Source organism: Serinus canaria, chromosome 10 (genome assembly GCF_022539315.1).
Source record: "Serinus canaria isolate serCan28SL12 chromosome 10, serCan2020, whole genome shotgun sequence".
Classification (NCBI taxonomy): domain Eukaryota; kingdom Metazoa; phylum Chordata; class Aves; order Passeriformes; family Fringillidae; genus Serinus; species Serinus canaria.
Genome location: NC_066324.1, coordinates 13,154,438 through 13,167,022, shown reverse-complemented (window position 1 = coordinate 13,167,022; position 12,585 = coordinate 13,154,438). Strand labels below are relative to the sequence as shown.

Sequence of the window (12,585 nt, the reverse complement as noted above, 5' to 3'; positions counted from 1 at the left end):
TATATATTATTGTGTGCAAATTTTACAGCGTTCTATTGGGGAGAAGGTGGCAGACATTGTTTCTAGCTGTTTTACTTAGAGCCTTGAGAGGAGTGCTAAGGTGAGTCAGAAATATTTGGTAGGAAAGCTGCTGCCTCTCCTTTCCTACAGAAAACTACTGCATTGCACTGGAAGGGGCTAAAACACTTTTTCATAACAGCTGGAAGGAGGGCAGTGCAGCAGTTTGAGTGCCTCTATTGACTGTAATGCTATACTTACAGATATTGCTGTTTGAGCTATACTTACAGATATTGCTGTTTTCTTTTTGTAATTACTGAGAGGAAGTAAGGGCTAAGGAGGAGAGACACTGGCAACAGGAGAAAGATCATCTTAGTCAGCCCTTCAGCTAACCAGGCAAAGCATTTCAAATTTGTCAACTGTTTTTGGTCAGAGCAAACATTGCTCAAGATGTGTATTGAAATACATGCATGGTGGAGAGCGAGGAACTTAACATTTTGACCTTATTTAGTAAACTGTGGACAGTGATAATTTGACTCATAATGAAGATGGAAGACAGTAAAATTTGAGACTGATGTAAATTTCTGCATTAGTGGTAATCTTGAGCCTAGAAAATATCTTAATATGTGTGGCAGAAATAGTTAGCTTGGATAATAAAAATATGAATGAGAGTAAGATACAGGAATATGAAAAATATAGCCCTAGAGAAATTTACATGTGACTGTGCTTCCTCAGTCATGTTCACATGCATGTATTTTTATTTTTATGTTTATTTTTATTTTGATTTTTTTCCCCTGTAGGGAGTGAGTTATCATATGACAAATACCTTTTGGTCTGTTTATGGAAAGTGCTGTAGTGCAGTATTGATGAGCCTGCCACAAAACTTTTCTGAGTGAGGTACCTCCCTTAGTGCTGCTGAGCAAGCCAGTTACAACCTGCTGCTCTTGAGAGGTGCAGTGAAAGCTTTTTTCTTTGTTTCTCAGTCATGTAGGACATGAAGCTGACACTGAAGTTGCTGTCTTAGATAAAATTTGACTAAGACATTGCCTTTATTAATGAAGCCTGTTGTTGTCAATCTCCCATTTTTTTTATTTTGTTCCAGCATCAGAGCAATGTTGGGGTATAAACCTCTGGGATTTTGGATCTGCTCTGTTTGTAGAGTGCCTGTTGGTGAGATGTACTCTAGGAACGTGGGTGGGAGTTAAGAGCTGCCTTATCCCCAGTCTGAGTGGCTCTTGGGACAGTTTCTCCTGAAGCAGCAGGGCCTGTGCTTTGAGGAGACTTCCCAAATTAGTTAATTCCCTGTCACCAGTGTTATTCCACCTGAGGCTGGAAGAATCAAAGATTTGCTGTCCATATACAGCACCTTTGGGATTTTTTTTTTTTTTTTTTTGGGGGGGGAGGTGGTGGCACGTTCTGGGTTGTTCGTTTGGTTGGTTTTTTGGGGGGCGAGGGTGTGGGTGACGGTACTTTGTTTATCCTTTCCCTTAGTACAAGCGTTCCTGGCATGTAACGGAGCACGTCTCCTCAGAGCGGGCTGTCCCTGAGCGCGGCTCTCCCGTGATTACCCCGGCACAACGCTGCCCGCGCTGAAGGGGCCTCCGAGCAGCCCCCGCCCGGCACAAACGGGGCCGGGGCCGCGGGGCCCGCGCTCGGCGGCGCGGCGTTGCCATGGCGGTGCCCGGGGCGGGCCGCGGGGCGGGCCGGGCGCTGCGGTGCCGCTCTGGGCGCTGCGGTGCCCGGGCCGCTCTGGGCGCTGCGGCCGCCGGGCCGCGGCGGGGCGCGGACTACGCTCGCCAGGGTGCTGCGGGCGCCGCCCCGCGCGCAGGCGCCGGCCCGGGCGGGCCGGGTTGTTTGTGACGGCGTCACCGGCGGCTGCGGCCGCGGCCCCTCGTCCGTGCCGGGCCCCGCGAGGGCCGCGCTCAGGTAGGCGGCGGGACCGGCCCGCGGGGGCGGCCGCCCTGCACCGGCCCGGCCGCGGGGAGCTCCGGGGGGCGCAGCGGCTGCCGCGGGGAGGGGCCGCCCGGAGCGGGGCTGAGCCCGGGGCGTCGGGGCCGGGGCCGGGCGGCCGTTCCTGGTGCGGGGAGCGGGTGAGCGGGGCCGCGCGGGGCGGCGGCGCTGCTCGGGGGGCGCGCGGGCTACGGGGGGCGGTCACCGCTGTCCGGCCCCGGCCCCGGGCGCTGGCGTTTGCCAACTTCCTTCTCTGTCATCGTCTGCCGCTGCCTCGCCGGCTGATGCAAGGTGCTCTGTTTCATAAACAGTGTGCTGGCGCTTTAACTGCGCTCTGGTTCAGGTGCGCTACAGGAGCACCTGCGCGGTATAGGGGGTAGGGACTGACAGGGAATGGCCAGCCTTGCGCGAGTCTGGCTTTCCTTCATAACAAGGAAATATTCTGTATTTAATATGAGTTGCTAAATATATTCCAAGAGAAGAATGTTACTTAGGGGAAGAAATTACTACTTAGTAGAAATAATAAACTTCCATGAGAACCCTGAAGTTTAATAGCACTGAACCTGTTTTTATTTTTGTTTTGCAACAAAGAATCGACTGTAGAAGAGAACCGAGAGGTTTTACTTGGAATGACAGCGCAGCAAACTCTGTAGAACATATTCATGTTCTTCTTGGTGCTCATTACTCATCTTTGTCCATGCTTATTGAAGATTATTTTTATAGTCTAGGAAATCCTTTTTTTAGATGATTGACCTTAAGGGTTTATTTAAACTGGAATGGTCCTTCTCTTTAAGACTGGTATTTATTTTCCTTCACAGTAGATAAATAGGATGTGGTATCTCAGATTTATTTTTATGTATATATCTGGGATAACTTGGTATTGTGTTATCAACAGTACATATGGTTGTAAGCTTTTCCACCTTACGCTTCTGGTTTACATTTCACTAAGGATAGGAAAATAGTTAATGCTTTGGAGTTTCTGCCCCCTTTCCCCAAATACATCCAAATTGCACTCTGAGCATAACAGATATTTAATTTATCCAGACAGAAATTAAGAAGGTGATGCCAAAAGTGGCAGTGAAAATACATAGTGAGCATACAAAACCAGGGCACCATGGGATCGGCTTTGGTTGGGTTTTTCCCCAGACTTTCCTTCTGGCTTGGCCTGACATACAGGAGACCTGTAACACCCTAGCGTATCCTCCAGTTATCCCTGCTGTTCCTGGCCTAGAACCCATTAGTGTCATTTGATTCATTAGGAAGTTTGAAGGCTTTATGTCTTTTTAATTCCTGCTAAAAGCTACCTTTTTGAAAAAGTTACATTCAGGAAGACAGTGGCAGCATTTCCAGCCCCTTTAGGCTGGTTGGAGAAGCATATTGGTTCTTAGTGGGTATTTGTCATTTGCTGGAGAATCAAACTGGAGGAGATTTTGTGAGTGAGTCAGTTTAGCCATTGGGTTCAAATTAGTCTTCTGGTTTTCAGGGTACTTAAGGGATTGAATTTGACCTCGGATTTAGTTATGATTATTGCATTTTATTAATCTGGAGAGGGAGAGCAGGATGGTGTCTCTGTTGTGTTCACCAGGCCCAAGGTGAAATGCTGAGTTAGCTGGAGGAAGAGAGATGTTGAAATGTCCAGCACAGAGTCTGCTGGGACAATTTGGGATTTTAAAAACTGTAGATGCACGGGTATCAAACTGTACTGGTGCCCTGAGGTTGTCTTTTAGGAATTCACTTCAGATTTTGCAAGGCAGGCAGTGATATTTCTGCCAGGTGATGGGTCAGGTGCTGGGAGTTCCCTTCCTGTGAAAGGAATGCTGCTGCTGGATGCCCAGTCAAATTTAGAGTAATTAATGACAGCAAGCAGATGTCGTTGTCACATGTCAGCTCCAGAACTTCGTCTTTGCCATTTGGGCATTTGTTATTTTGATGACTGAAGAAGTATGATTTAAAAATAAATCACGATTTAAAAAAAAAAAGGATCCTTTTATGCAGTGTGATTTAAAAACACCCAAACAACTCAAACCAAAATAGATTTATTCCCACCCCCTCCCAACCTGACATACCCTGGTTGAGATTCCAGGAAAAGCATAATGAAGGAAGAAAAATATCTACTGGAAAATGACAACTATATTCAAAATAGGGCTTTATAAAAAAACAGATATTCAGTTTCTCTCTTAGTTTCATACCTAAGTTGATTTTTAGTGAATATTTGTGCTTAAACTATTGTTTTGATTGTCAGCATTGCCGTTTTTTACAGAGGAACTGTAAATATATTAGTAGAAGTTGATGAGAAAACAGTTTTATCTTAGAAAAACATTCAGTAACTACCATAATGCAGAGATATGAGACACGTTTACTGTGTTTTGAGAGAAACCTAAATGGAATTGGAGGTTTTTTATTTTGTTGTGCCAATTTCTAGCCACACTGATGTACTTAGATGTTCTCATTCAAAGTTTTATGTATAATTTCTGTGTTGAGAAACCAGGAGTGAAGGCAGGATTGATAATAAAGTAGAGAGCAAATAAATTTAAACACAGATGCTTTCCTCTGTGTTCTTACTGGAATTAACTCAGAGTGGGAAATAAAGCAGGTGTCTGAAATTCTGTGATAAAAGCTTTATTGAGCCATGATTTCATTGGCTGTTTTATTATGTTGATGCATAATGTAACAGACAATTGATTAGAAATTGTTCAATTTTGGGAATATTTTTCCCACCAAGATGAATCCATAGTAAATTTTATATAACAACTCAATATGGTTTTTTTTGTCAAGGAACAAAAAATGTCTTAAACTTCTTTATAAAGTCTTTTGCTAGCTAAGGACTTGCAAAATTGATCTGAATATGGTGTTAATGAATACTCTATATTCCTGGTAAATTCCTGTACAAAGGAGGAAAGATATACAGGCAGCTGCAGCTGGACAATTCTCTTCTGAAAGTGGCTGCCAGTCATCTGGTAATATTATTTTAAAAAATTACACTTTGGGTTATTTTCATTCTGTTTTTGCAGTTGCCAGGTACTGTCAATTTTCCTCAGAATGGGTGTATTTGAGAGTACTTAAAAGGAGTGAAAGAAACAGGAAACATTGATTTTGCCCAGTAGTTGAAGAAAATTAGTTCCAAAAGATCCTAATCTGTTTCTTCTCAAAAAAAACCCAAAAAAACCTCACAGTGTTTTCCTTGAATAAACTGTAGTTTCCGTGCATGTAACAAAGCAGAAATTATTTCATGTTTTAAAATTTGTCTATAGCATCATTATTTAACTTGAATTATTAATTTATTGACTAGCTTTGTGTGTGTATGTCTAGTCTAAGAGCTTTTTGGCTGGCTGAAATAAGTATGTGCCTAGCAAAGCTATATTTACTCCAAGTATAAAGAAGATAGTAGGAAATAAGCACAAAAGAATATATTTTCTTTCTCAACTTTTATTTTGGTTTTTTTTCTCGATTCCAGCATAACAATTTGTGTGTTAGTATATTCTTCTGTAACATGATGATTTCCATTCTTATGTTTATTTATTTTTCAATAGAGCAGTAAAATTGTGTGTCTTGCATATTAAAAGAGTCTACTTTTATCTGCAGTGTGCTTTGAAAATGTCTGAAAATTCCAGTGACAGTGATTCGTCTTGCGGCTGGACTGTCATCAATCACGAGGTACCCAGTTTCACAGTGGTGCAGTTCTGCCATTTAAAGCTATCTATAAGCAGTAAATACTATTTCAGCTTAGTAATTCTTGTTTTGTGTGGATCTTGCATACCAGAGAATATAGAAGAGCAATTTAGAAATAAATAATGAAACTACTATTTAAAAAAATGTATACTTTTACTATAGTTGATACAAATTTTCATATTTAAAATAACCTCTTTTTCTGCAAAAGTTTTACTTTGAAGAATTTTAGTGGCATGCATTCTTCTGTTCCACCCTGCCTGAAAACATTAGCATTCTATGTAACTTGTCTGGTTTTGCTAATATATTTCTTCTCCTCCTGATAAATCTGTACCCTCACCAGAACAAGAACTGGGCAGGAAAAATATCTTGTGCAGAAGGGCATGATTCCATGATTTCCCCAAGTTTTTTCTACCACTAAGGTATCTGATCCTAATTTCAGTAGTGGCTGTTCAGGAACAGCCCTCTGTCCTTACATAGTCTCCTTACAGAAAATGAGGATAGGGACAAGTGTATATTCCACCACTGTCATGGGAAAGGGGTCTGGATCTGCTGTTGGTTTCAAAGTTTGCATTGTGTGGATGAAATCAGTGCTGTCAGTGGAGTCTGGGGAGAGCAGGAGTCTTATGGCAAGGTCAGCCCTTAGGTTTGATCAAATGGCTGCACTGGCTGCGCTGGCTGACACGGTTCCTTCAACACCTGCTCAGGTGCACACACATGAATGTAGATAAGAAGAGTGTTTTATCTTCCCTTCCCACAGTGAACAAGGCAGGCCTGGCTTGCTCAGAATCCCTTAGAAGCCCTTCCTGGTAGTGTGGGTATCCAGTATCATTTCCTCCTTTAGTCCTGAGGATTTCTGTATCTCTGCAGATCGTGGCTGATGTGTGAGTATAGGATGGGTGGGTTGGTTTGCTTGTTTGGTTTGATTCTTATGTATTTAGCATTGTCTTGTAAACTGAGGAGGCCATTGAGCCAGAATCCTCAGGACAGATGGGTTGACAGTTTTCCTGGAATGACACTTAGTTGTTGCCTGTCCCAGAAAAGAATTCAAGGACCAGTGCTTGGGCTGTTTCATTCAGAGGAGGAAAGTTGGGAAAAATGGCTGAAGATCATGCATGGTGTTCATCTATTCTTCATTGCACACTCCTGTTTTGCAGATTATAATGAAAATTAGTTACTTGGAACCAAGCTATTACAAACTTGTGATTGCACTCATGTTTTGACAGTTCTGTGTCACAAGTGATACAGTTTGAAGTTTATAAATATTGGGCCATGCTTTCATTTCTGTTGGTAGCAAAGTGGTATTTAAGAGATGGCTAAAAATTCTTTTCCTTGTTTTGGACTGGATGACAGGTTGGGAATCTTGTCACCAAAAGAAACAGAAAACTCATGCACTCCATTCCTCAAGGCCAAGTGGGCTACAAGAGTGTAACAGGCTGCTGGACTCACAGAGCTCAGATAAAAGTGAAAAGATTTAGAGGTTGAGTTCAGCAGTTGAGTTATTCAGCTGTGAAGTGCAGACTTTATTTTCATTCTTGGGATGGTTATTTTATACTATAACTGGAAATGAATTATGCTGTCTAAATAAGTTAACATAACACAAGATTGTAGGATGGCTGGGATTTGTCTAGTCAAAGCAGAACAGATTTCTGTGACATGGAGATTTTGAGTTCCCAGTTATTCATCTCTGATTCAGTGAAATAAAAATGGGCCAGCAATGGTGTTTGAGAGCTGCCATTATTAGCTTTCTTCTGGTAGGACAGCTTTGAATCTGAGCATAAAGAAAGCAGAATGGATGGGATGGCCAGGTACCCTTCACACAGCTCCTTCCCATGGAGGGGGGATGTGGACTTCTGTATACTGCAGTGAATTGATTTGGATATTTAGGGCAGGGGCAGAACTGTGGGTTAGACAAATCTGGAGTACTGAGGCATGATTTTCTCCCATGCTGTTGTGACCTGTATTGATGATGACACGGTGGAATCTGTTTGTGGACACGTTTTGCAGTGACTCGAGGGGCAGGAAGTGGCTCTTGTCCAGGCTGTGGCTGCAGGGAGCTGGCAGCTGTGTGTGCTGCACTGAGTTTGGGCTTTGGACAGAGTGGCATTGCTCTGCATTGCTGGACTGCTCCTAAGACAGGGCTTGCTAATTTTGTGTAGGAGGGTAGGGAGGTGACACTATCTTTTCTTGACCTCTTTGCTATTGCTGAGATGGAAGAGTGATGAAGGTCCAGCATCAGATGAAGTGGATCAGAGTTCATGCATTCCCACCTGTGTGTTTTACCATGTGCTCAGCTAGCCCATTATCTTGGGTTTTTAGCTAAAATTGTAATCTGTCTTAAGTCATATTCCTGACGTTTTTCTTCTTGGCAAGCCTGGGCAAACTGAAATGTTGTTGTTCTTCTTCTTATCCACAATTTAAGAAATGAAAGTAGTGGTTCTATCACACCAGAGAAAATTGTCACATAATAAACCTGTGTATCTATCTATAAAACCCAGCCAACCCAAAACCCCCAAATATCTTCGTATTTTCTTTCCTGAGATTTCACTCAGATTATAGTAAATTACTTGTAAATGAGAGGTGAATTTCTGCAAAGCACATCAAATGAATATTGTGATACTTACCTAGCCAAAAGGAAAAAAGATACAAAGTGTTTAAAAAAGAGAAAAGATACACAGTGTTTAACAGTTTACCAAAGCAGTTAATTCTTGCAGCCTTTTAAAAAGAAGCAAACTTTGTAACATGATTATAGAATGTATCTTATGCAATTCTTTTTGAGGTATCTAATCTTCCTGAAGTACAGTCTCCCTAAAAACAAAAGCATACATGTTTGCTTGAGTCCTGAAATGAGACATCCAGGGAAACTGATCTGGAAGTATTGCTGCTACTGTAATTTCACACCTGCTGTTGCAAAAATAACTATCTCTGTTTACAAAAACAGCTCAACTTATTTATGGATCAGAGTGACTTAGTGTTTTTTCAGTTATGTTTTGCATGTTTGTAGTTTGCTAATAGCCTTACTGGTGTCTCATCAGTATTTTTAACCCAAAATTACATTATAAAGATTAAATATTTGGAATTGTCAAGCATTTTGCTTGACTTTAGTACCCTGCAGTCTTCTGATGTTGTTTATTTGCAGTTCCTGTTGTGCTCTGGTATTGTTGCTTCCTGACAGCTGACTAGTAATGAAGGCTCCTTTCTGGATGAAAGACAGAAATCCAATCTAGAGTTTGTATAAATATTTGTTTTTGAGGTGTCAGAGATGTACTATATAAGCAGCCTTTCAAAATTTCTCACAGGAGTTGAGATGAAGTTATACATAGTTTTTCCTAGTAGTAGTATTTATTGGAGCTCATGTTGATATGCTTGAAAGTTCTGTTTTTGGGAGGGTGTGTGTATTTGCATACAATAGATGGACCTGGGAGCAAGAATTAGATCCTGTATTCAAAACCTCCTCTGTTTCTCTAAATTCCATTTACTAGATGGAATTTAAACAGATCTAATAAAGACAATAAAAATAGTTATTTAAAATACTCAGTGGAGTTGTTAATTAATGCCTCAATTGCTGTCATTTTTCCCCTTTAGCATTGTCCTTGTCTAACTTTTTTTAACCTTGCTCATGAGTATAACACCCTAACACTTGTTTCACTCTAGTTAATTAGTTGGTATTTCACTTGCTTTTCTTTGCTCAAAGTTTTGCTTCAGTTTTAAAGGCTCAGTTTTTCTGTTCCTGTTTTTATTACTAATATTCTGTTTTATTTGTAGTCTTTTCTTCCTACTTTACTATTTGAAACCCCAGTAACTGTAATGTCCATGTAAACTTTTCACCTTCAGGGTTCTGACATAGAGACAGTGATCTCGGAAAATGGAAGCACAAATGACAACCATGAGTTTGTTTCAGAAGAATATGTTTCCTTGCAGGAAGAGGAACAGGCAATTGATGTGCAAGGTAACATATCAAAAGAGGAGCAGTTTCATGAAATAAGTCAATATTTGTTGCATTGGCACAAAATTAGTATTTTCAATCGATTTTTATGAGCTTTGTGGACCTCTGTCAGGGTATTTGCTTCACCAGTGGTTTGGAAAATATTCAATCATTGACTTTATAAAAGTATTTTTTCCGGAGATTTGAAGTTTCCTGAAATGTGAAATTAGTAGAATGTTTCATTTTGTCCATACTTTAGATGTGTTATAGAATAGTGTGCCCTGGTATTGCTGGAAGATAATTTTAAGAAGTGTTATTGATAAAAGAAGTATTCCCTAGTAATGTCATAGATCAAATAAGAATACTTTGGAAGGAGCCATCAATGCTTGTACTCCTAAAAAAATGGCATTATGACACAGAATTTTAGCATTATATGAGTGTGGGCATAATTTGTGATTGCTGCTTTTAATCCCATGTTTGTTTGCTTGTTCATTTCCTGTTTTTATTCATATAGCTCAGTGCAGCAATGATGAAGAGATCCCAGCAGTAGATAATACTCTATCTGAATTTGAGGAAACTCAGACAGTTCCAGAGGTAAATTACATTAACAGACTACATTATTCAGAAGCCTCTCTAAGCCCCATCTGTCAATGGCAAGAAATATTTTGAAGGCATTAAAATAAAGACACAAATTTTTCCTTTCCTGAAGTTCCAACACTTTTTGGTTATTTGTTTCTTTTAATTACTTCATGTTTTTTGTATCGGAATAATTCTCACACTGTCTCTTTCCCTAGGGAAATAAAGAAAAAGTTCCTGATGATGGGTCCTGTGTTGGAACTATTAGTGATGATTCTGACATTGTTACACTTGAAGCTCCAAAACCAGAAGAAACTCAGAGTCAGGAGGAAGCTCCAGCTGATGGTGAAGAAGCTCAGAGTTCAGAGGATTTTAACATGGGATCCTCCTCTAGCAGTCAATATGCATTTTCCCATGTAGAAACTGGTAAGAGCAATACAATCCTAAGCAACTGTGTGCAAAAATGTCACCAGGGAAAAAACCCAAACCAATCTTTGATTAGGGAGCTCTCTTTTTATGGAGAGAGGAGAAAAAATAATGGCTTTGTTGAGTACATATCTAAGTATTAGAGTTTTTCTAAACTCTAGTACCCTCTACAATTTTGTCTAAATGTATGTCTGCAATTTTTTTAATGGAAAACAATCTCTTTCATTAAGTGTTCACTGTTTTAAATGGAAAATTGATTTGTAGCATATGTTGGAGAGTTAAAATTACTTTTAGCTTACAGAATAATTGTAGGTTTTCTCTTGGCATTATTTTGGGCTTTATATAGAGTTGGCATAAAGGACTAACAAGTGGGAAAGGATTTTTGGTGCCATGAGGGCTAAGCAGTATGACTACCAAAACTTTGTACCACCCTCATAGCTATGTACTGTATTTATATATTATAAGATACTCCCAGTGCTTGACTAAAATAAGCAGTGCTTTATAATCAGGAGGAAGGGGATGAATATTTGTCCAATAAAGAACCACAAAAAAACCCCCAACAAATCCAAACCAAAAAGTTCTTGTTTTGTTGCTGTTCCCTAGTTCTTTAGTCTTCCTCTATAATTCTTTTTGGCTGCTTGTTTGTAATCTCTTCTGTTCTCTTTTTTTTCTCTGACACCTTTGTATTGCTGATTTTTATCTTTCAAATTAAGTTTATTATACAAGCAGGATTTTACCTAAAATACTGTTTTATCTTAGAGTAGGATACAGCATCATTAAACGCTCATGTATCTGCATAGTATTCACTGGAAACAGAAAGTGACAGCTTAGCATCTAATTATAATCAGTGAAGATTTGTAACTGTCACCTTCTTTAAGTCTTCTAGGGAATCTGACCTAATTTTAAAATTAAGATTTAGTTTACTTTTTTCTTCTAGGGATGAGTTCTAAAAGTGTCTTTTTTTTCCCCCCTGTGTTTTTGTACACAAAAGTCAGTTGGCTGGAGAAGCTGTGGAAGATTCCTGATTGTGTAAGGGGATGGGGAAATGAGGTGAAAGAGCATGTATCTCGCAGTCTTCCTTTTCAAGGTGGTGTGATTACATTTGATCAGCTTGTGCAAAGCTGATTGCTTAAGGCTTGCATGGAGTGTTCTTACAATTTTTGATAGCAACCTGACTTGAGCTTGTCATAGTCATATTCTAGACAGATGCTGAAAGCCAATCCTCACTGAAGAACTTGGCTTATGTGCTTATGTGTCTTATGTGCTTCTTTAAAAAGATGTTAACCTTGCATGTAGGTTTGGAGCAGACATCAGTAAGGTTTGTAATACATTTGACTGTGTGTGCTTGATTGTTTCAATGGATAGTTCTTGTTGGATTCCAAGCCTTCCTTCTAACAGAAGCTGATTTCAGCATGACCTTTAGTGCTGGGCATTCAACTGATCAAGTATTGCAGAAATGTCAGGAGTACTTTTGCAAGTATTTTAAATGCTGAAGTTTTAGAGGTGAAAAAAAGTGGCAAGAGAAATCTTTGCCATCCACTTCCTGAGTGTTCTTTTGTGTTGGAAAAGAATGACCCTCAGCTTCTTCCTAATGTAGATACTAAAGCATTCTACAAGGATTTTCTGCCACTTCTTTCTGCAAACTGTTTAGGTTGTCTTCATCATGCAAACTGAAATGTTTTAATATTGCTTTATGAATGAAGTTCAGCCAGCAGAAGTACCCATACGCTACAGGGAACTGTAGCTGAGCTGTATCTATGCAGAAATATCAACTGACTTAGTCTGATTGCTTGTATAGATCTGACAAAATCTGACTTCAAAATTACAGTAGAAACTAGGATTTTGGACTGCTATTGTGGTCACACTTGGTTGCATTTGTAGTCCTTTCCATCTTGGTACTGTTAGAGCACAGCTTTGTACTGAATTCTTACAGCAGCTGTAAGACAGTGTCATTCTTGCCTGAAAGTATAATTGCTGTTGACAACTTGACTGTAAGTGCTTATGAATGGCTTTAAGTATCTTACAGCATTTTTCTTTCTGATTGT

General features: G+C 40.1%; 1 protein-coding gene across 4 annotated transcripts in view; it reads left to right on the top strand.

Annotated features, from left to right (window-relative positions):
• Positions 1–1,773: 1,773 nt before the first annotated feature.
• CCPG1 (cell cycle progression 1) overlaps positions 1,774–12,585 on the top strand; it is a 26,405-nt gene continuing 15,593 nt past the window's right edge. Inside the window, exons 1-5 of one of the 4 annotated variants that reach the window (XM_050978674.1) lie at positions 1,774–1,923; positions 5,530–5,601; positions 9,448–9,562; positions 10,053–10,132; positions 10,333–10,540. In XM_050978674.1, the coding sequence (XP_050834631.1) occupies positions 5,542–5,601; positions 9,448–9,562; positions 10,053–10,132; positions 10,333–10,540 (463 nt within the window). In that variant the 5' untranslated portion in view covers positions 1,774–1,923; positions 5,530–5,541. Of the gene's footprint in view, positions 1,924–5,529; positions 5,602–6,373; positions 6,498–9,447; positions 9,563–10,052; positions 10,133–10,332; positions 10,541–12,585 lie in introns of those variants that run through there. The other 3 variants (XM_030228456.2, XM_050978675.1, XM_050978676.1) reach the window with 3 other exon arrangements.